General features: G+C 48.3%; 2 protein-coding genes across 3 annotated transcripts in view; one reads left to right on the top strand and one right to left on the bottom strand.

Moving 5' to 3' along the window:
• Positions 1 to 119: 119 nt before the first annotated feature.
• FAM221B (family with sequence similarity 221 member B) lies at positions 120 to 10,284 on the bottom strand. Of its 2 annotated transcripts, XM_023524007.1 has the most exons (8): positions 9,949 to 10,284; positions 9,631 to 9,811; positions 7,366 to 8,023; positions 7,074 to 7,217; positions 2,656 to 2,766; positions 2,275 to 2,472; positions 1,964 to 2,083; positions 120 to 1,814 (listed from the first exon to the last, which is right to left on the bottom strand). In XM_023524007.1, the coding sequence occupies exons 3-8, from the start codon at positions 8,021 to 8,023 to the stop codon at positions 1,633 to 1,635; spliced, it is 1,413 nt and encodes a 470-aa protein (XP_023379775.1). In that variant the 5' UTR covers positions 9,631 to 9,811; positions 9,949 to 10,284; the 3' UTR covers positions 120 to 1,632. The 2 variants fall into 2 exon arrangements, with proteins under 2 accessions (XP_023379775.1, XP_011379817.1); XM_011381515.2 differs by lacking the exon at positions 7,074 to 7,217.
• Positions 10,285 to 10,737: 453 nt separating this feature from the next.
• The window catches only part of TMEM8B (transmembrane protein 8B), a gene marked incomplete at its 3' end in the record, with an annotated part of 14,789 nt that continues 2,750 nt past the window's right edge, over positions 10,738 to 22,776 (top strand). Inside the window, 4 exon segments of the mRNA XM_011381531.1 lie at positions 10,738 to 11,161; positions 15,543 to 15,732; positions 16,110 to 16,317; positions 22,344 to 22,477. Of these exon segments, the coding sequence (XP_011379833.1) occupies positions 10,738 to 11,161; positions 15,543 to 15,732; positions 16,110 to 16,317; positions 22,344 to 22,477 (956 nt within the window).

The raw sequence follows: 22,776 nt of genomic DNA on the forward strand, positions 1-22,776 counted from the left end.
GTGACCTTTTGTTGACACTCCTGGGATAGCAGCAGTTCCTAGATCTGCTCAGGATAAGGGCAAGAGATAAAAGGAGCTGGAACCTCAGAAAAAGAAGAAAACCAGCCAGGAGGGGTGGGTGAGTACAAAACACTTTGAAACTGGTTATTTCTTTCAGTTCTCATAGAAAGCATGTAGCACAGAGATTACTCCTTTTTTACAGATCCAGAAACTGAGGCCCAGAGAGGGAAAGTGACTTGCCCACTTACATCACAGAACCCATTAGTGTCAGAATCTTCTACTCCCCATAAAAATCACCTATGGGCTTCTTAGTCACTCCCCAATATTCACTGACTTTAGACCCTGGGCCACAGTCTTCTTTAATCCAAGCCTTTGTGATCACTTGCAGCTGCTGTCATCTGAAAACTGCAATGCTCTGCAGGTTCTGACCACTGTCTCCTGTACTTCGATCCCTGCCTCTACGTCTGCTACTGGACCTCATTAGAGACTTCTGTTCCTTTGTTACTTTTTTCAATATGCCAATTGTTTTCTGGCTTCACTTTCTTTCCCTATTTGTATGGTCAGCTCCCTCTACATCCTCAAGCCTTTTTTGCCTTACTTTCCTGATCATCCCCCCTGCCACCCTTCCACCCTTCCATCACCACCCATTAATCTAAATATTTTTGCTTTTCTGGTTTTCTAACTAGATTCCTGTTTCCAACTGTACCTGAATCCTCAACTACACACTAATCAGGTTTTTCTCCAATTCCCCAGGTTAGCCTTCTCAAACTTTCATCTCTTTTCCTGTTTCCTACTTTTAACTCTTATCTCCCTCCTCCCCCACCAGCAATTGATCTTGTCTCCTACTTCACAGGGGAACTTCCACGAGATCCTGCTCTCTGCAGCTCAGTGACGGCTCCCTTCCTTTCTTCCTTCTTTCCTCTTGGTTGTAGGAAGTGGTTTTTCTACTGTCCAGAGTGAATCCTTTCACCTCTATCTTGACTTCATCCCCTCCCTCCATCTTTGGAATTTTGTCTTACCAGGCATTAGTCTTTCTCTTCTGCATCCTTCAAGGTCTTTTTTTCTACTAGCTCCCTTTTCCTTCCTAAATAATGCTTCCTCAACTCCATATCTCCCTCTGGATATTGTCTGACTTTTCTCCTGCTCTTTTCATCCAAGTTGCTTAAAGAAATTCTTTCTGCTTCCACTGCATCACTGAAACTACATTCTGAAGTCCCCAAAGACCTTCTAATTGCACAATCCAAGGGACACTTTTCATTCTTTTTCTTACTGGAGGCCACAGCTGCAGCTCATTCTATCCTTCTTGAACTGCCGCCCCCCGCTCCCCCATCCTTGGCTTCCTTGAAGCCACTCTCTCCTTCTGATGCCAGAGCTTAAATGTTTGAGTGTGGTGGAGGCAGATGGCTGGGTCCAGCTTCTCTCCTGTGTGGTGTTCTCTTTTGCCCCTAATAGGTGCCATCTCTAAGGCTTTAGAATGTCTATCCCTGGGCTGGCCTCTAGCTGCCCCATACAGAGTCAGGTCAGATCCCAGTGGCTTCTCCTTTATTGCTGATCTGGGCCAGGCTCATAGAGGCCTGTGCCAGGTGTTGACATTGTCTGTTCCTGGAGGAGAGGAGAATAGAGGTGAAAGAATCAGGTACGAGGGTCAAATGTAGGGCCAGGTTTGAGGCTGCTTGAGCCAGGGAGCCCAGGGGGACTAGGGTGGGAGCTGCGTTGGCCAGAGGGCCCCTGCTTCTGTAGGGCCTTGAAGTCAGAGTTGCTGATGATGGTTTCTCGAAGGGTAGGCATCTCTGCAAAAGGCACATAGTCTGCTCCTGGGGGTAGAAACCAGTACAGTTATGGGATGTAAGGGGTGAAGGAGTGAGGTAGTCTTGGGTGGGATGGTTGAGGATGGAAGTGCCTTCCTGCCTGGCCTTCAGACTACAGACCCTGGAATAGCCCCCTTTCCAGGTTTCCCCCTCACCGTGAGGCCTCCCTCCTCGTCGCCGGGTCTCCTCAGTCTCAAAGAAAGTCTCGTGTTCCTCCCAGCGCCGGTCACAGGCCGCACAGAGGAAATTAGACTCAAAGCAATTGCAGCAACAGCCTAGAGCAAGGAGACAGCCAGAAATAAATATAGGGAATTGGGGCTGCCTCATGAGCTGATTTCTCTCATCTCTTCTTCACAAACCGCAAACGCAAGTCTCTCCTACCAGTTTCCTCATCCTTGTCCCCAAACTATTTGCAACCTATCCCTACCCATGCCCACCTCCATACTCCCCTTGTCCTAGAAGGTACCTTTGACCCTGCAGGGATGGGACCTGGTAGCTGCATGGTCTTCATGGCTGTGTTTACAGCGACATTGGGCCCTCCAGGCCTTGGGGTCAAAGGTGGCTCGTCTCTTGAGCCAGAACTCACCCACTTCCTCTGGGCGTGATGGGATAAAGCAGAACATGAGGCAGCGGCACTGGCCCACATTGCAAGGCACAGATATGTCTATGGGAATGGGGATGGGTGGTAGGATTAGAGCAGCACTTGATAGGGCCTGGCCTTCTCGTGCCAACCCGCTCTCCCACACTAACACATATACACTTTTTCTCATGCATCCCAATATATGACAGAGTACAGTTATTCCTCCCCACCAACAGGGGCTGGAAGGGATAATTCAGTTCTCCCTACCTGAGATGATCTGGTGCTCTCTCAACAAGTGTCCACAAAAGCACTTGGACTCATCCCCAATTCGGAAACAGTCCCATAGATAATGGGGGCAACGCCAGCCAATGTAGAGACCTGGGAGTGGTGGGATTGAGTAATAAGGACAAATGAGAAGGAAAAATAGCCTAAGCTCCCCCAGGTGTTCTCACTGACATCTATCCCCTGGTGGGGGGACCTCACCTCTCCCTCCATGTGTATTCATGAGGATCCGCCCATGAGTCCTCATCCCCATCTCTTTAGACTTTTTTCTTGAGGTTTTCTTTTTGCTGCACAAGTGTTTCAGTTCCCTCCCCACTGCATCCCTGTCAGCCTGTCAGAGATGACTGAAGAGTCTTCAGTTTCCAAGCATAAAGATTATGGATGAAATTTTATTTGAAGATGAACATGAACCTCAGTGAGTGATTGTAGGGATTCTCATCTCTTTCCCTCCCCAACTTAAAGCCCAGCTTTGCTTGGTTTCCTTGAAGTGTCTAAGGCGAGGAAAAGGGAAGCAAGGTTGTTGAAGGGACTTGAAGAGGAGGAAGAGGCTGGGCAGCCCTGGGGCCAGGAGGAGGGTTTTCCTCACTTCTCCAAGGCTTCATACTTCTCTTCCGTGTTCCTGGTGTTATGGAACTAATGTCTTCTATGAACCTGAGAAAGGCTGCCTGTGGCTCTTCAAGGGTCAGGAGGAAGGGGTAGGCCAGGAGTCATGAGTGGTGAAGACCAAAAAATATAAACTTCTGAGGCTAAGGAAGGAGGTATAGAAAGGAAGGTGAGGCTAAGAAGTATCCCTGAGTTCAGGTGCTAGCAAGAAGCCACAACCCTCAAGAGCCTGGTTTCAGTAGTGGTATCTGAAAATGTCTGGCTTCACAGTCAATCTCACCATAAGGCGAGGGTGGTGCTGTGTAAATGTGGGAGAACCAGAGAGCCCCCTTCACTCAGATTTTCTCATCCTCCATGAGAGCTGAGAGAGTACCCCAAGAATCCTGTATGAGTCTCCATGGGACCTTCAGCTGTAGGGTTTTTATTCTAATATAAAGGATACTATGAAGTATCACTTCCACCCAAGTGTCTCTGATTTCCCCTAAGGACCTCTCTTCTTGCTTTCCATGGCTCCTTTATGGTACTCTCATCACAGTACAATGCATTATAATGAACTGTTTGTTCACTTGTATTCCTGTTAGGCCATCAGTTTTGCCGAGGAAGGGTCAGTCTTTTCATCTACATCTTTAGTCCTGGCACAGGGCCTGGCACAAAATAGGTGCTCAGGGAACACAGACAGCTTGACTGAATAAGTAAATGAGTAAATTCAGGAGAGAAGAGAAACCCAGCATTCCAGGCATAATCCTGAAGTTCCATAAGGAAGATGAGAAAGAGTTGGTGTCCTCTGGTTTTTGACTCTAGCCCGGGCCATAATTTACAATTTTGTGTCTAATTACTGAACTAGGTTTTCTTGTCTTACCCATGGTATCTCAGAGTCTAAAGCCTGTCCAGATGTGGCTTTTGGCTTTGCTGCTTCTGTCTTGATGCTGATGGCCCGTAGTGCCAGTGCCCCCCACAACACCAGGGAGCCTTGATTGAAAGGGCAGGGTATAGGCAGAGTCACAATGGGGTTGGTGGGGGCCAGGATTCTACTACAGAAATTCTAAACTCCATCTAGAATAGCAGGATACACTGGCTGAGGAGGTGAGGTGTGGAAGTGAAGAAGGGTCAGTGCTCAGAGGTCAAGGCCAAGCCTGAGGGCCTAGGAGAGTCAAGTCCAAGCACAGATGTGGGAGTCAGTGCCCAGCTTTCAGATGAAGACTGAAGTTTAATAGGGAGACTGGCAACTACACCTCAGACTCCTTAAAATAGGATAACTGACAACTGGCTTCGTATTCCAGAGTGGTGCTCTCTATTCTCTGCCCTGATTCTAAACCCTCTTCCTGTTATGAGTGGACAAGAACTGACAGGGGGAGGAGATATCATCTAGGACACCATTTTGGTTCTGTACAACACAGTTGATTCCGTGATCACATAATCACGTTTGCATGATAACGCTTGCATCTCTTTACGCTTAGAACATCTCCATACAGCATATAGCTATTTTTACATGAAGGATGTCTCCAGCCCAGACCATCTCTTGAACTGCAGACCCACGTAGCAGTCTGTTTACGAGACTTTCACCAGTGTGTTCCACAAGCACTTCAGATGTATTATATTCAATCATTCCTTCCAAACCTGGCCCTTGTCCATTGTCCTCTGTTTATTCAACACATACTTAGCAAGCATCTACTGTTTCAGGTATTCACTTAATGGATGGCACCATTATCCAATCAGTTACTTAAGCCGATAACCTAGATGTTATTCCAGGCATGTCCCTCTCTTATCCTACACATCCAATAATCTAAAGGTCAGTTTTACCTTCTTAACATTCCTTGACTTTGTCTACTTCTTTCCACCTCCACCCATCTACTTCTTACCTGGTTTATGACCAGTGCCCCACAATGTAGTCTTCCTGTCTCCAGTCTTCTCTTTCTCCAGTCTACCCTACTGCTAGAGTGATTTTGCAAAAACACAAATCTGTTCATGTCTGTTCATGTTATTATCCCATTTAAAATCTTTTAGTGACTCTCAATTGCCCTCAGGATATAATCCCAGCTCCTGAGTTTGGCACATTAATGCCTGTGCAATCCTGCCCTTCCAGAGCTGAGCTGGGTTACTCTCTCAACACTATGCAGCAGGCACACTGTGTTACTTACACTTTCCTGCTGATACCTTGCCCTGTCATGTCTCGCCATATCCCACTTTTTACCTGGCTGCCTCTTCTGACTCATCTTATAGATTTCAGCTGTGAAGTGATCCCTTCCAAAGATTATTCTTCAAGCTCCCACAACTGAATGTCCCTTTTTTTCTGCTCAGGTAGCACTGTGAGCTGAGCTCAATCATAGTAATTATTAGAATGCGTTATAATTATCCTTTTACTTATTGGTGTCTCTCATTAGAGTATAAGTTATTTAATGGATTTTGTCTCTGAAACCCCACCAGCACCACCACTTCCATGGCTAGCTCAGTGCCTGGCACATTGCTGGTACTCAATAAATGATGAACAAATAAAATAAAAGCTTACACTTGATACTTCTCTACAGAGCACATATACTAACTCTCTAGAGACCAGAGATCCCTAATATTAGAAGGGAACCCCAAATGTCTGGTCAGTATTGAATGACACTTAAATTTCAGTATACATATGCCTGTTTAAACAGGAAAATGAAGAAGTCCAATTTTAAGAGTGCAGTAGCCTTGAAAAGTGGGGAGTAGACAGGAAGTTCTGAGGAGGAGAATGAGGGGACTGAACAGACCCTACATTTATAAGAAGAGTAAGAAAGAGTGACAGAAGATGTTAAAATAAGCAAACAAAACTGTTTCAATGACCGAAGTGAGACTGAGAAACAAATGAGATCACTGTGACTTTCTTGTCCTGGGGTAGAGTGAGGAAGGTCCCTACATGGGACTGAGAAAAATCAGTTACATGGAGGAGGGATAGAGATAGAATTATTTGGTGGTCCTTATATCTTAGGCCCATTTGTTTTGACATAACTCTACTCCCATCATAAGGGGAAAGAAAGTATGAAAAACTAAAATAAATGAAGTGACATACATTGAATTCAGTCTAGAAACCCCAGAATCCTCACAGCAGGCCAGGGTAATCTTACCAAAGGTAATCTCTATAGATATGAAGTTCAGTAACACTGAACTTCATATCTTACCAAAGGTAATCTCTATAGATATGAAGTTCAGGTACATGTGCCCGCACCCAGGATGGCATGTGTTTACACAGTACATCTGGACACACTTTATAGATAAGCACAGCACGCCACTAACAGGACTGTCAAAGGTACTAATTCTGGGATGAGACTTGGAAACAGCAGAGCTAGAAGATATGACTTTCCTCTTTGGTGGAGACTCACAGCTTTTGGGTACCCAGGTGATTATCGGTCTTGTATGAAGAGGTGACAGCCTTTTAATGGAGTTCCACCAAGGGGACCAAGGCCTTTTGCCAGGTAAGAGCAACAAATCACCCGGAGACTGTCCAGATCCTGGGCTACCTCTGCCTTAGGGTTTGTTAGGTATAGGCGAACTGAGCCCTAGATCTGGGGCTAGCCTGTGGCCCTTTTGATTTTAACATCTTTAGTTTGGCCACATGTCCCTACCTGGGCTTTATATGAATATCCCACTTTTTGTCTGCATCCATGCCATCCACCTTGGCCCACCTGTCTGCTCCCTTCCCAGGTTCTAGGCAGGTGGCATTGCCATTTTCACAAGGGGCAACTAACCACTGAATGGGCAAGTGCTCAGAACCTGTTGAATTGGAGGGTGGCCATGGGCCTGTCAGAAGCCTCTGAAAGGCTGCCTGGGCTCACCTGTCTGGATGGCATTCAGGGCTGCATTCTTCTCCCACTGGAAAAGATTATTCACCTGAGCACCAAACTTCTCTCTGTGCATTGCCTTAGCCACTTCCACCAACTCTGCCTGTTTAGCAGGGACCACTGGGTGGGCTTTGTAACCTGGGAAGGGAGAGGCTGAGTAACCAAGGGGATGAGAAGAGGCCCTAAGTCTAAGAGAAGGGGCTAGGTCAAAGAGTAACCCAATCCTCTCCTCCTGGGGCAGGTGAAAGATAGTGATGAGAATGGGGAAAAGGACAGGAGCAATTACGGCTAATTCCTTTCTTCTTCTTTCCGGGATGACGTCCAGGCTGAGCTGTGTGAGTGGTGCCGATAGAGGTATCTACCTCCTCCTTCTCTTCGTCCTCTTCCCTTTCCTTTGCCGATGTGTCCAGGTGGACCTGGGCTGAAGGGCCTGAAAGGGAGTGCTGTTCAAGGATCTCTGATTCAGAGGTCTGGGCGGATCTTCTCCATGAGGGCTTCCTGGAGGAAGATTCAGAAAAGAAGTCTTCCTTCAGAGTATCAGAGGAAGACATAGAGCTATGGCCTGGTGATGAGTTATGAAAACTAAGGTGTTTCTCTGGGACCTTAGAGATGTGACTCTCCAACGGGCTCTCAGGGGTAGAGGCCTTGGAGGTGGAAGGCTCCAAAAGAGTTTCATAGGCATGTGGCTCTAAAGAGGTTTGAGGGATGGAAGGCTTCAAAGAGGTTTCAGAGGTGTGGGTCTCTAAAGGGGTCTGGGAAGTGGAAGGCTCCAAAAGAGTTTCAGGGGTAAGGGGCTCTAAAGGGGTCTCAGAGATGGAAGGCTCCAAGGGGGTTTCAGTGATAAGGGGCTCCTGTGAGTCCTCAGCAGAGGGGTCCTTTGAAGAAGGGTGCTCCTCTGCATCCATGGTGGTTTGAGGCTCTTCTATGACCTTGTCTGCCTCCATCTAGTGGTAGAATAGGGTACAGGCTTCATTAGATTGGGATTGGAGGGTCTGCAAATCAGGGTTCACAGTGGGTTATGGAATTAGGAATTAGTGCACCCGAGATAGAAGGGGGAAAGATGAATTCTGAATCAGGGTACGGTGCCAGGAGTTTCACCCATGTGCTTAACCCCCATGCAGCATCCTGTTATGGGTTGTGAGGGAGCTCAAACTTAAAGATTGAAAGGCTGAAGCAGTCAGAATCCCATCAGTAGATCATAGCAGAAGACCATGCTCCAAGAGGAACCTGAACATAGCAACTTGGCTAGTCCAAGAAAAGGGTCCTGGGCAAACCTTAGGACTGTGGGGAGGGTCAGGCTGTAGAATTCTAGGAACTGGAAATTCCAAGCCCAAGTGAGGGTTTGCTCCCAAAAGTACAGGAGGATGCCATGATGGCAGGGCCCTCTTCACAGTCTAGTTTTGTCTATGGACCACACATACCTTTCCTTGATGTTATTCATGTTCAAGACTTCAGCTACTTCCAGCTGTATGCTGGTGACTCCTAAATCCAAAATTCCAGCTCAGACCTCTTTAAACCCCTATATTTCACATTCATACCCACTGGCTGCTGGACATGGCTAAATGGATGTACACAGGGCACCAAACTGAACTCTGGGAATTAGCATAGTCTTCTCCTTTTCTCTCAGCCTTTGTCTTCAATAGGCCCAAGGACTGTATTTCCTATCTTCTATCCCTAAAGTCCATTCTCTCCTCTCTTTTCCCTCCAATTTTGTTCAAGCTCTTACCATTTTCTACCAGGATTATGTAATAACTATGCCCCTCTGCTGCCTTCCCCAGCATATTAATCCACTCACCCATTCTTTCATTGATTTATGTAACTTACACTTTTATAAAGGGCCTAATCGTACACTTTTACTCAAGCACTGTGCTAAGTACTGGACTCAGTTGAAAGAATTTGGGAAGGAGATAGATTAACCAAAATGACAATACAAATGAGCTGTGTTGTGCTGGGGTAAGTCCAGGATGCTGTGGGGGAGTGGAGTGTGCCTAATTTGTTTTGGAAGTATGTCCAAAGGAAGTGAATCTTCCTTAATGACCCAATTGAAATCTTTCTAAAATGCAAACCTAACAATGGCATCCCCTTGCTTAAAAATACTCAGTGACTCAGCCTAAGGATTAAGTCTAAATTTCTTGGTCCTGACATTCAAGGCCTGTCATCATTTGCATCAGTGCCTAAGGATTCTAGCCTTAACTTTCCCTGCTCCCTACTTTCCCCCTCATGCCCCAGAGATACTAAGTACATCACTTAAACTCATCGAAGCCCTTCAAAAGGGGAAGTTTGAGACAGGAAGTAGAAGGAGAGGTAGAATGGTGGGGAGGAAGATGACCAGACATTCAGCAAGAGGAAAAAGGGACCTGGGGTTGGAGAACCAGAAGATTGGAAGAGAGGAAGGGAAATAGAAGGGGAGGAGGAAACTGGCTGGAAGGGGAGGGTTAAGATGAAAAGTAGAGAATGGGAGGGGGTTGAACTGAGGAGGGAAGGGACAGAAAGTATTAGGAGGGAAATGGGATGAAGGTTTAGAGTAGGGGCCATTGGAGAGACTACATACCTTTGGGCTTTGGCTTGGCTGTTACAAGTCCTTAGGTCATGATCTTGTTTGAAGCTGGGAAGGGGAAGCGTTAGCCCCAAGGGAAGCAAGGCTCTTGGTTGTGGATGAGACCTGGCTTCAGGGCCTGTGTGGTGACAGGCCTTGCCTGCAAGTCTATGACTTGGGGAAGAGACTTGAATTCCTGCAGAAATTAGCAAAGGAGCTCTGTCCAGATCTGAAGAAGGGTGGGAGGGGGAGGGACTAGGGGTACAGGGCTGATGAAGGTGGGAGTTGACTAAAGCCTCTGGAACCCAGACCGGGATAGATGGGATCTCTCACCAAGGCAACCGGAACGCCCAGTAATCTCAGTGTCAACAGCAGTCTGGTCACTTCCCCAGTGGGTGAGGTCTCCTCAGGGGGCTGCATTGGACCTGGAGGGGACGAACCTAGAGGGTTCACTTCTTTTGAGGAGGTTTGCAGGATATCTTTGAGAGTCTCTGGGTAAGGTTTGCGGATTATCTGTGGGGATGTCCGTGGGTGTCTGGGTTTGTGAGGGTCTCTGTAGGGTTCCTATGAGCTGTCTTGGCGCAGTGGGGGTCTGAGGATATGAGGAGAGCATGGTGGGTGGGTGGTTGAAAGCAAGGACTCGGGTAATTGGGGCTGGGGCGGAGTCTGTCCTCGGAGCCCAGCAGGACCAAGTTAGAGACCAATAGAATAGGGAAGGGGGCGGGCTTTACTGAGAAGAACCAATCGAACTGACCGAGGGGCGGAGCGCCACACGCCGTCAGGCGGAGGCCGCCGCCGCGGGGCCTGGTTATCGCCGTTCAGCGCAGCCCGGAGTCGCCCAGGCCTGAACTCCTACCCAGGTCCCCGGCTCGGCCTCAGCCGGCCCGACCCCGGCCCCCGGCCCGCGAGGACACCGGAGGTTACCCCCCGGGGGTGGGGAGCGGAGCCGCGGGTCAGCTCTGCGGGCGCCCCGCGCTGGCCTGACCGGCCCCGCCCCCGCCCCGGGCCATGGCCCAGCCCTTGTCCAGGCCCCTCGTCCTATCCCCATCCAGGCCTTGGCCCCCGGCCCCTCCCTCGCCCTGCTTCCCAAATCAGTCCCAGCCCCATCCTGGGTACCAGCGAATGCCCAGGTCCAAATCCCAGCCCAGGCGCCACCTCCAGTCCCAGTCCCAGGCCCTGGCCTGGCCCCCATCCCAGCCTCTACCCTTGTTCCACCTCCTGTCACAAATCCCAGCCCAGCCCCTGTCCCAACCCCATCCCCAATGTTTACTTACTCTTCGGGCCCAAACCCTGCCCTTGCTCCAGTCCCCATCACAGCCCCTCCTTCCATCCCATCCCCTGCCCTTGTTCAAACCCCAGTGCCCAGCCCAGCCCAACCCATTATCTTCTCCTTTTCCCTCATCTCTGTGTTTACCTAAGTCTCTTCCACTACCCACCCCTCTCTCTCACATCCTGCCCTTCTCCCAGCCTCGTCTCAGGTCTGGGCTCCAGCTGCCGCCAGTCCTATTGCTGCTGTTCCTGTTCTCTGTCCTTGGCCCAGGGGCTGGTGAGTGCAGAAGCAGCAAAGACTGAGGCAGGGATGGGGTTCTGTCAGGGAGGGTTGGACTGCAGGGATCTAGGAGAGGTGGGATCTGGGTAACTAGATCGTCGGGGAAGAAGTGGGGACAAACAGGGAAGAGAAAGATTTTACACATCTGAGAGGAATTGGGAGGGTCAGAAGAGAGGTAACTCTGGGCTTGAGGTTCAGCAGGTGGCTTATAGTTCCTAGGAGAGAGACTCTAAAGTTTTCTTTCCTGGTGTCCAGCCTGACCCCATTTTGACTCTTGCTTTTGTAAGGAAGTCTTGTGCCTCTTCATGAAGTTTGATGGAGGAGATGTAGTCCCATACCGGACGGCCTCTAGTCCAGTGTGTGGGAAGAGCTAGCCTAAACTTTTGAGATATTGGGCATGTATTAAAACAAGGTTAAGAAAGGAGTTTTGAAAATAACATATAGCGAACAGATGGATATGGATTAGTCTCCATTAAAATGAATTTTCTTCTTGTAATGAGTTTTTTTTTGCAATAAGCTTGATTTGCCTAGGGGTAATTCCTGACACTTCTAGAGAAGGGCTGAAACTTAGAGACCATTTTACAGATGGGGAAACTGAGGCTTAGTAGGGAACCAATTTGCCCAAGGTTGTTCAGGGGCTAGAAAAAATGTTCCCTAATTCCTATTCCATATTAGTGGTTTTTTTCACTGCTATGTGTGCCTAATAGGAAAACAGACCCAAGTGGGGAAAGGCTCAAAGCACAACGTGTCCTCTCCCCTGTCTGCCCACAAGGGGGCTTCATCCACAAACTGTTCCTCATTTGTCAGTTGTCAGCCTAGGACCACCATCCAGCAAGGAAGAGAGAGGGAGAGGTCTAACTTCTTAATGGGTAGAATGTGGGAGGAGGAGTTGGTCCCAGCAATAGGAGATGTGCCATAAAGATAGCCCCATTATGAGGAGATTACAATGTTCTTCTTGGCCCCAACTCCAAGCCACCTCTGATGGGTGGCGCTCCAGACAGGATGGAGATGGGAGTCTTTGGCAAAAACAATTAACAGAGCAGCTGGAGGTGGGGGCTGAGTTTCAGTAAGCAGTAAGCTCTGGGGACCTGGTTCAGTGTCCAAGTTTGAGATCAGTGAATGCCAAAGGTCGCTGCCCCTGCAGAGATGTCCAAGCTCTTTGTGTATGCTCACTAGTATCTGGGCACTTATGTGTCTCTGTGTATAGCTGAGGGAATCTGTGGGAATGCTGGGCATATGCAGTGTGTGTACATGCTTGTGCTTTAGTGAGTGTAAGCTCATGTATGTTGTGTGGGGTACATGTGAACCTGTGTGTTTTCTGAGTGCTTATGTTATTGTGTGAGAGGGAGGTACATATTGTGGCCCACGCATGTCCTCTTCAGATCTTCCTCCTCTTCCTGTAGACAGTGCACTGAAGTGTTATCTTCCCAGTGGATAGTTCCTTGGTTGGAGGCAGTGTTGGATGTCTCCCACAATATATATAAGTAATGCATGTGCCCCTAACCTCACTTGTTGAAGGAAGGAGCCGTAGAAGGACTCAGTGTTGATTATTGCTTCTGACAAACTGGGCGCTCATCGGAGGTAGTAGCCAGGTCAGTTTTTCAGTTTGGGTTAGGGAGAGTCCATTTTGTTAAGCCCAATTCATAATTTCTATCCTTGCCATCATGGCTTCTTTATTCATGAGCCCACTGAACAAACATGAGCTGGCTAGAGGAGGAGGGTTACTGACAGCCACAGAACTGTAGAAAGCTAAAATGTGGATTAAAACACAATTATCCAGAAGCTGGTTAAGGTGGTCTATAGAGAATTGTAACAAAGTTGGAAAAGAGCGCTGAATAGGCCCTACTGCAGACAGGGTTGCCCATAATGCTGTTCATAGTCACTGCCTTGCAACTGTGGCCTGGCCAGCAGGGGTGCTCTATGACTTCGTGGTGGTTATAGGTTTTGCCCGAGGAGAGGCTGGCAATGTCACAGGACCATCATAGCACAATCAATCTCAATAAATGCTTATTGCTGGCATCAATCTCATTTCAAGAATGACGGTACCTCCTGGTCTCCTAGTCCTACTCTAGTCCTCAGGTCTTTTTCTTGGGCTCAGCTGACTGCATTTGCATAACCCAGGAGTGCCTTGCTGTTCTAGGAAGTGACCTTTCATTCTACCTAGTGCTATCACTACTAGCAGGGCCAGCCTTAGCCTCTGAGTGTGTGTGTGTGTGTGTGTATGCGCACCCGTGTGTGCGTGTGTATACATGCCTGTGTATTTCAGGTGGTGGAGAATCATCCGAGCTTCATGTGGAAGTACTGGGGCATCCAGGATAGGTTCATCTGAGCTTGGCTGAGTCCTTACTCATGCTTCCACTGGGACACAGCTCTGCAGGCCCTGGTGAAATCAAACCAAAACTTGGAATGAATGGGACTGTAGATGCTTTAAGCATCTGCTCTTAGAACTTCTAGGTTCTTCTCACTATGTCCAGTTACTGCTCACGCCCTTTTTCTACTAGTCTATTCTGTGACCTCTGTAGCTCTTGGCCACTTTTGGAGTGGTTTAACTAGTTCCCCAATTCTTCAGGCCATGCCATGTTCCTTTGAATCACATGGCTTTTCGTGCTTGTCTATCCATTGTTTTCCAAAGGTCGTTAGCTGCTTTTCACCACCAGCTCTCTGAGGGTTTGCACTGGGGGCCTGGCCAAGATTTCTTCTTAACAGTAGCAATGGCTCATTCAATGACCCATTCTGGTACCAAAGCCCTCATCTAACCACAGCAGAGGGTGCTCCAGAGCTCTGCTTTCTTGTAACAATAGTATCCAGGCTATTTAGCTCTTGGCTTTCTGCCTTCCATTTGTCATAGCCAGGGCTCCTAGGAAACTGTCTTCCCCATCAGCTGGTTCATTTCCCTTCATCCCTCTTGAATACACTGCCACTGCCCTCTGAATGCTGCTCTGTGAGCCTCTGGTTCCTGGGCTCAATTTGCAAGGTGGCAGGTCTTCCTTGCTGACAGTTGAGAACGATCATGTGGTCTGAACTGAACAGACTAGTACCTGGGTATAACCATGGCCTTTGAAGGTGAGCACAGGCCAGTAAAGGGCCAGTGGCCTCCACCTCCCTGTAGGGAGACTCTTGGGGTTTCTGCAGTTTATTGGGGCCAACTTTAACCAGTCCCCTCCTTCAGCAGCATCTCTTCTCCAGATGCCTCTTTCTCTGTTATTTCAAACACCTCATTTTTGGAGTTATAGCTTTCATTTCCATAGAGGGCAATTGTCAGACTAGGGAAGCCTTGTGAGTATTTCGTACTTGGCTGAAAACTCTACTCCAGGGTCTCCCTCTATCTGAAGCTGCTGAGTTCTCAACCTTCTCAGCTGTCCTGGGGGCATTGTCTGGGCTTCTCTGGGACTGGTCTTAAGTCTTCGCAGCAGTCAGATTCCCCAGACCTTTGCCTGCCATTTGGGACTCTCTTATGTCCATCCAGCCGAGCTACTGGGTTATTTTCACTGGTGTTCACCTGGCTAGCTGCTGACACCAGACTTTCACCTTGTCTCTGCTCCTGACAACAACGATCAGGTATCTTGGCATTTCAGTTAGAGATGACCCCCACCCCGAATATGAATATTCTTAAGTAGTTTGAGATTCCATGGGGTCATCAACTGGCTGCCTTACTGGGGCCTCCCTCCTGGGAAGTGCCCGCTGGCTGTTCATTCTGAAATCTAGAGGGCCTGTTGACTCTCCTTTCCTCCTCTCCTAGGTGCTCTTGTGGTGGCCTGCCAGCTCCTGTCCTTGCCTCTGCCACCCAGGCAGTCCCCTTGCAGCCTCACCACACTTTCCCCTACCCCCCCGTGCCCTGAGCCAGTATACAGACAGCTCTTGTGAAGCTTCTGAAGGTTTTTACTGCTCTTGACCACAGGGGAACAGAAAGGGGAAGAAAATAAACAAGGAAGTTACACAGTTTCATGCTGACTCCCAAGCCCCACAGGTGGAGTTCCAGCTTGCTCAGTGGCCTAAGAGCCCATGCCAATACACACACTTGCATGCATACCGTCCACACCTCTGTTTTGTTAGACTTGGTCAGAGAACAATGATTCCTAAGTTAGGGGTAGCTGTGGGGTCATATAAAGGGTCCTGGTTTTGGATTTATACAGATGTAGCTTTGAATCCTCAGTTTTGCCTCAGTTTCCTTATCTGTAAACACAAGTCATTTTTCCCAAAGTCATCGTAAGGATTAAAGCAGATGATGGATGGCTAGGGCAGCAGGAGACCCAGTTTCTGGCTCAGAGGAGAGCATTTGTTGAGTCGGTGCTATTGGTGAGGAAGACTTGTGTGCCTGCTGCTTCATGGAAATGTCCTCTGTCCTACCCTGCTCCTTTCTCTTTTGCCTGCTCCCCAGGAGGCCTCTTCCTGACTGACTACTCTACCTGCTCACCTCGCAAGCTGAGTCCTTTCCGCTCCTTTGCCAACACTGAACTCTTCCACTTCCATGTTCCAGAGGACACATTCCTGGCTGTTTGGAACCTCCTCATCTTCAAGGAGCAGGGGGGAACCTTTGGGGACCACTGCCCAGACCAAAGTGTGACTGTGTGAGTGTCTGAGTTAACCTCCTGACCCTCACTTCTAACCCCAGACAAATTTCTAAACTAAAGTGTGACTTTCATCGTATCTAAACTGACTTCCTGACCCTGACCCTTGACCCTTATCCAGATTGAAGTGTGACTGAGTGAAGGCCAAGACCTCTGTCTCCTGACTACTACTTGACTGCTATTTGACTGTGTGAGTGCCTGAGCTGACCTTTTACCCCTTCTGTGCTGACCTCTGACCTGGAACCACTTTGTTATATTTGTCAGCATAGGGAATTCACTTGTTTTGCTGGTGATGAGTGACAGTTCTCCTTTTTTCCCCCATTTCCCATCTCCCACCCCATTGCCTGCTTTCTTCCTCTCCTCATTCTGGTCCCCAGGTATTTCCGGTCCGGGGCACCCCCTGTCATCAATCCCCTGCACACACACTTCCCAGGGGACACAGCTGTGCCTGGGGTTTTCTCACTGACCCTCAGCTGGACACTGCCCAACCGTACCTCAGGCATCTTTAACGTCAGCAGCCCCTTACCTGGGGATTGGTTCTTGGCTGCTCACCTTCCCCAGGCCCATGGCCACATCTCTGTCAAGGTGGGTTGATGCTATCTAGGGCAGGAGCGGTTAGAGCTGCTTCTCCATCTCTACTGAATTCTCCCCATGGGCTACCTGGCACACCAGCCTTGTACTAGGGTGGGCAACAGCATGAGGGTAGTTGGGTTGGGTCCTAGCTGAGGCCAGCAGATCACTTGGTGGACCAGAGGCCATGATCTGTAGGAAGTAATTTGGGAGACTCAGGAGGACATGGTGGGTCCATGTAAGCTGAAGGGAAAGTCCAGAGTCTGCAATCAGCCAGAGGCCCCAGCACTGCAGAGTGGTGTTCCTTCCTACTAGAAAGTGCAAGAGATAATCTAGGTGATCAGAAGCCAGCCAAGGACAGGTCAAATGCTGTTGCACAAACCCAGGGCTAGTTTTGTTCTACATCTTGATTGGTGATAGCCCTACAGACTCTCATAGGCTGCAGCCCAGTTGTTAGTCCATCTGGCAGAATATATTCCTCTTTTATCATATTTTCAGCTCTCTACACTGTCTAGAAGAACACTCTGGGGGAGGGTGCCCTTTCCTGATAAAAGGAGGCTTTGGGCAGCTGGTTTCCATCCTGACCATTGCCTCCCTTTCCTCCAAGTATCTGCACTCATTTCATAGAGCAGAGGTTGTTAAAGGCTGAAGTATATGTTCAAAGGTCAGGATGCTTCTCCACTCTGGTTTGGAGGAGAAGGAAATGACCCAGAATTTTCTTGCTACACCCAGCTGTTGGGTAGGCCAGACTTCCTCCTTGTAGTGAGAGGATCTATAGGTTTCTTACTCTTGTGTGTTGGTGGGGAGGGAGGGTTTGATGATCTGGCCATTGTCAGAGTGGGCTGGCCGTGTGTGGGAGCCAGTGGTAAAGACCAAGCATGAGCAGAATAAGTATTTAAAGAACAGGATGCTGAAGAAAATAAAAGCTAGTGGGGTTTGGCCATTGAGAATTGAGAGGGGCAGAAATTCCCAATTGACGAAGATTTGACTGAGAGATATCTCTCCAGGCTGAGTTCCTGACTGTGTTGGATTCACCTCTCCTCCTTCTGTGGTAGCTCTGCATTCAGAGAGGGTGTTATAATCCTTTGGAATGAACTGAATCACACAGGGGCAAGTGCTGTTGTCAGAGATGGGAATTAGGGCTGAGGTAGTATCTCAAGGCCTCAGCGATGGGCTTGTTGAGTGATGTGCAAGAGAACTTCCTATCAAGGCCTTGGAGCCTTCTGGATGAGAGCATTTTGAGAGCTCACCTGGAAATGGCTCTGGATTCTAGGTAGGTCTTGATTCCCATCAGAACTAAGGGTTATTGTCTTCAGAGAAATGTCTTAGGTCTCTGGCCAAATCCCAAAGAGCCCATTCATGATTCTAACTCTGATCCTAGACTCCCTTTGTGAGAACTGACAGGAAAATCCTTCTGAGCCCTGTTCTAGTTATCCAAAAACCTTTCTGAGTAAGCAGGAGGAACCTGGGGCCTAGGCCTGGGCTGGGATTATGGGAGCTAACACCTGGTTAGGAGAGTTCAGAACCAGTTTTGTTTGACATATCCATTTGCAACTAGATATAGTAAGTGGGGCCTGGGGGACTTGGTACTGAAAGCTGGAGCCCTAGCCAGCAGAGCTCCGTAGGATGTGGTGAGGTTAGGGAGAAGAGGGCACAGTTACCTTGCCCATGACTGGTAGGAGACCTGGACACTGAGAGATGTAGCTCTTCAGTTAGAGACTGGGAGTGGGGGGATGAGGGGTGGGTGTGGGGAAGGGTTGTCTTTGTGGTCCCTCTGAGAATTTGATTACCTTTTGGAGTCTTATATGGGCCTCTAAGTTCTCTAGTTAATTCCCCAGATTCAAGCCCGTGGGTGGATTGTCCAGAACACTCTTCTAGGGCTCCATCTTCTTGACTTGCTTCATCTTTATACAATGGTCCTGACTTCCTGTGGGGCTTGGTCAACACAGGAAGTAATGTGGGTTCAGGGATATCCTTGGGTGGGAACTGAAGAATCCCAGCAATAAGAAAGCAGTGTCATTTCTAGGGCCTTCCTCTGCTTTGGCGGTGAGCTCTGACTTCCCTTTAAACCTTAGTCCTTGAGCTCCTGCTTTATCCCAGGCCGTGAATTGAGTGCTAGGGTCACAGATAAAAAAAAGGTGTATGTTAGTGAGATACAGGAGATATTTTAAGAGGACAAAGGAGATAGCTGACTCAGCTTGGTAATATGGTAGAGGTGGTTTTAGGAAGTGAGGCCTGAAGTTGAGAAGGCAAGGAAGGGCATTCTAGGTGGTGGGAGCAGCATGGGCTAAAGCATAGAAAGGAGTACTGAAGTGGATCAGTGTGCGATGGGTAAGGGAGCTGGAGGGGTGAGCAGAGGCCAGATCATGAAGTGCCTTGAAGTTTGAATTTTATCCTGAGAGTGACAGGGAGCCTTAAGCGGTTGTAAAAAATGAAGTAACTTATCTGACCCAGGTCACTCTCCTGAGCTGTGGTCCTATACTTCTGTTAGCCCCTGTGTCTCTGTTATTCGCTACCACATTCCTGGCATCTAGTACAGAGCCTGGCACGCAGTGGGGGCATGGCAAATTTTTATTGCCCTTCTGCCATCTTCTCAAACATATTGCCCCAAACTGACCTCACTTCTACTTTCCTTTTCCTGTTCTTCCTATCAACCTCTTCCATCTTGACCCCATGCCCTCCAGCTCCTTGCCTTTTTTGTCTTGGAACATGTGTTCATCCTGTGGTATCCAGCTGCCAGTCTGCCCTGGGAGACTGGCCTTTGGATGATGAGTAACATCTGTCACCCAAATGGCTCATTAGGGGAAAGTTCTCCAAATGTCTGGGGCACAGTTCTCCTTGAATACATCCTCTTACAAGCTCCAAGGTTTGAAAGTAAATGAAAGCAGGTAAAATAATGAAAACGACAATAAGGAAACCAAAGAAGCAGATTATATAGAAGAAAGAATTTGGTTGAATCCACCAACTAGAATGAAGCATGGCTCAATATCTCAACTGAAGAGGTTAAAATCTGCTAACGGTGCTCTTTCTGCCCTTCCTCTTCCTTCTAAATTATTTTATTTGTGTTTCAAATAGGTAATATATGCACCTGGTACAACATTTGAAAGGTACAAAAAGCAGTGAAAAGTAAGTCTTTCTCTTGCCTTTGTCTCTTTCCGGTCCCCACTTCTTTAGTAACTAGCCAATATGTTCCTCATATTACTTTTCTCTTCTTGAAAGACTCTCTCTTCTTGGCCTTTGTGACTTTACAGAACTATCCTGGTTTTCCTCCTGCCCACCGCCCATTCCTCTACCTATTTTCCTGGCTTCTCCTCTGCTTGATCACGCACATTGTGGGGTCCCAGTGCTTGGGCCTGGGGAACTCCTTTTTTATTTCTCTATTCTCTTGCTAGGTGTCTCCAGCACAATAATTTTAAGTACCACCTATAAATTAATGCCTTCCAAGTATATTCAGTGAGTTCTAATTTCTTCGAATCTCAGACTTTATATCCAACTGCTTACTTGACATCTCCAACTGGATGTCTAAGAAATGTCTCAAACCTAGTTTGTACAAATTAATACAAAGCCAAAAGTAGATCTCTTCAATTCCCATTTCACTTCTCTCAATCCAAGTCTTCTCTTTCTCTAGTCTTCTTTTTCTCAGTAAATGGCACTGCCATTCACCAATTGCTCAAGGCCCAAATTTAGGTGTCATACTTGATTCTTCTTTTCCCCTTAGTTCTCTAAAACCAATCCATAAAGAAAAGTCTTGTTGAATGTATTTCTAAAACATGACCTAAATGCATCCACTTTTCTCTATTTTCTCTTGGCACACCTTCCCTCAGCTTTCTCTTGGGCCACCACAGTAACCTCATAAGTGGTCTCCCTGCTTTCACTCTTGTCCCTCTAGTCTGTCCAGCACTCATTTACTTCCATGTTGGTTTTGCTGACTATGGGCCAGCAGATGTACTGGGTACTGTGATATTCTTACAGAGAAGTATCTTTGGGCATCTTCAGACTGCAAGACCCATCCAGAACCTGGCAGTGACCACCCTGCTCAGGCCTTTCTAAAGAAAACCAGCCTATGTATAGTATACTAGGACAGTCTAGGAATAAATCTAAGGCCTTCTACTCCAGCTTCTTTTGGACTCTGCTTCTTTCTTTTGGCCCTCCTGCTTTTCTCAAGTTTCCTGGGTTTGGCTCTGTACCTTCCATGACTGCAGATGCTGACTTATTTGAACTCTCACTTAGCTTCTGCCTAGGCTTTCGTTGTGAGGACCTGACTTCTGGTGCTCTTCCTTTGGCTCCATTACAGGGTGAAGGTTGCTGCATTTCTGTAGCTTCCCTGGTCTCTACTGACTGAATGCTTCCCTCTACAACAAGGGAGGGGTATTGGGTATTTACCTTCTACAGTTTAAGGAAGGAGCACATCTTAACCGTTGAGGTCATGTCCACTTATCTTTCAGTTATGCCAGTAGCAAGCAAAATGTGGAACAAAGTGGTTCTTCCCCTGGACTGTGCAGCAAGGAAATGGGCCACGTCCTGAGCTTGAGCCCCAGCCTTGGGGATCATTCACAAGGTTATTGTGGTGGCGATTCCTACCATAGGAAGTGGGGTCGATGAAATGACTCATGATAGTAGTTCTTGTCCTTAAGAGTTTGACACCACAGATGAGGGACACCTGCTTTGGATATCACAGATGGAGGTCTCCGATCAACTAGGTGGGTTAGGAGCTCTCAGAGGGGACCCTATTTTTGACACCCTTTCTTTAACAGATGTATTTTAGCATCCCGTGTGAGCCAGGTAGTGTGCTAGGCATTGGGGTATGCACTGATGCAAAAGCACAGAAAAATTCCAGGCAGAGGGTAATGAGATATCACAATGTGGCCATCGAGTCCTCCTTCCAGCCTTGTGAAGCTTTGCTGGAAGCCAGTGTCTTGGCTGGCTTGTTCCATGTTGTGGAACGTAGTGGATGTCAGAGCCTGAAACTTCTTTGTCCCAGAACAAGGTTTAGAAGTATGTCTCATTCAGATTAACCACAATAGCGGATAGTGTCCTCTAGGTTATTGGGCCAGCGCAAGGTCATTTGTCCAGATCAGAGAAGCCTAATCTGGAGGCCGCTACTCCCCTGAGCTGTTACAATGCCAGGGCTTAGATAGCTGCAAATGCTGCAGAGGGGGAACCTGAGCAAAAGTCACTGGAGAGTGCTGAGGCGGTATGGGACAGAGGTGGTGGCAATTGAGAAAGGTTAGGGATTTGATCCAGAAGAGCAGCTAAGGAAGATGAGCCTGTTCTCCAGTAACAAAGAAACCTAGCCTGAGACAGAAGGAGCAGATGTATCTGTGGGTCTCTTGAGGCAGAGCAGAAGTGGGCACAGAAGGCAGGCTGTGGCTTCATAAAGATCAGGGTTGCTCCCAGCTGAGTCGATTCATTTCTTCATTCACTGACTCAGCAAACATTCATCTGTGAGGTATATACTTTACATCAGGCTCTGTGTCAAGGGGAACAAAAATAAAATAAGAGCAGGTTGCTGTTCTCAAGTTGCTTACAGTCTGGAGGTCGCCTGGAAGGTAAAGAGTGGCCCTTCTCTGGGGTTATTAAAGCAGAGGCTGGACAAGCACTTGGGTGGTACAGGTAGGGGATAAAGGGAATTAAAGATTCAGTTTGGAGGGGAGGGAGGAAGTTTGGACCCAAGGCCTTTAAGGAGATTTCCAATGGCCAAAGAGAGCCAGTGTTCTAAGTTCCTGAGGGCTTGGTGGGGGAAATAGAGTGGTTTGAAATTACCTTGAGGGGAATGCTCTGGAGCAGGGTTCAAACTGGAAGAGGGGCAGCCGGGACCTGATTGTCCTGAAGGCCTAGGTTTGAATCTCAAAACCTTAGCCAATGCCGAGGATCACAGTGATCCTGCAGACCTAGGAAGGACCCAGAAATTAGAGAGACCTCAGCCACAGCCCTGGGAGCAGGAGGCCAGGGGAGGTTTGTCCCCCACCAGTTTCTATTTGCCTTGCTTTAGTAGCTCCCTTGCTGTCTCTACCCTCCCACCACCACTGCTTTTGTCTCAGGGTCTCCAGGATGAGTGTCAGTACCTCCTTCAGCCGCAGCTGATTGTCCGGCGTATGCTGGACGTTGCCGTGCTGGTGCCTGGCCGTCCCTCAGAGCAAACCCTCTCCCCCCATAATCACTCAGCCCTGTACAAGTAAGTCTCCCACCCCGCCCTCTCCTAACCAAACCTGTCCCTTTCCTGGCCACAAACAAGGAACAAGGTTCTCTCAGCCTCTCACACTACCTGCTTGTTCCTGCTCTCCTCCAGCCAACCTAGACTGCTGGGCCACCCAGGGGATCCAAGGAGGGTTGGACCCCTGCCTCCCTTTGTCCTAGCGCAGAGGGTGGACCCCAAAAGGCCTCCTATTCTCCTGTGTCCCCTGCTCCTTCCTGCCGTCTTCCTAGTGTTTCCTTCATTCTGGTGTCCCTCTCACCTTTCCATACCCTATCTTT

The sequence above is a fragment of the Pteropus vampyrus genome, unplaced genomic scaffold (genome assembly GCF_000151845.1).
Source record: "Pteropus vampyrus isolate Shadow unplaced genomic scaffold, Pvam_2.0 Scaffold436, whole genome shotgun sequence".
NCBI lineage: Eukaryota > Metazoa > Chordata > Mammalia > Chiroptera > Pteropodidae > Pteropus > Pteropus vampyrus.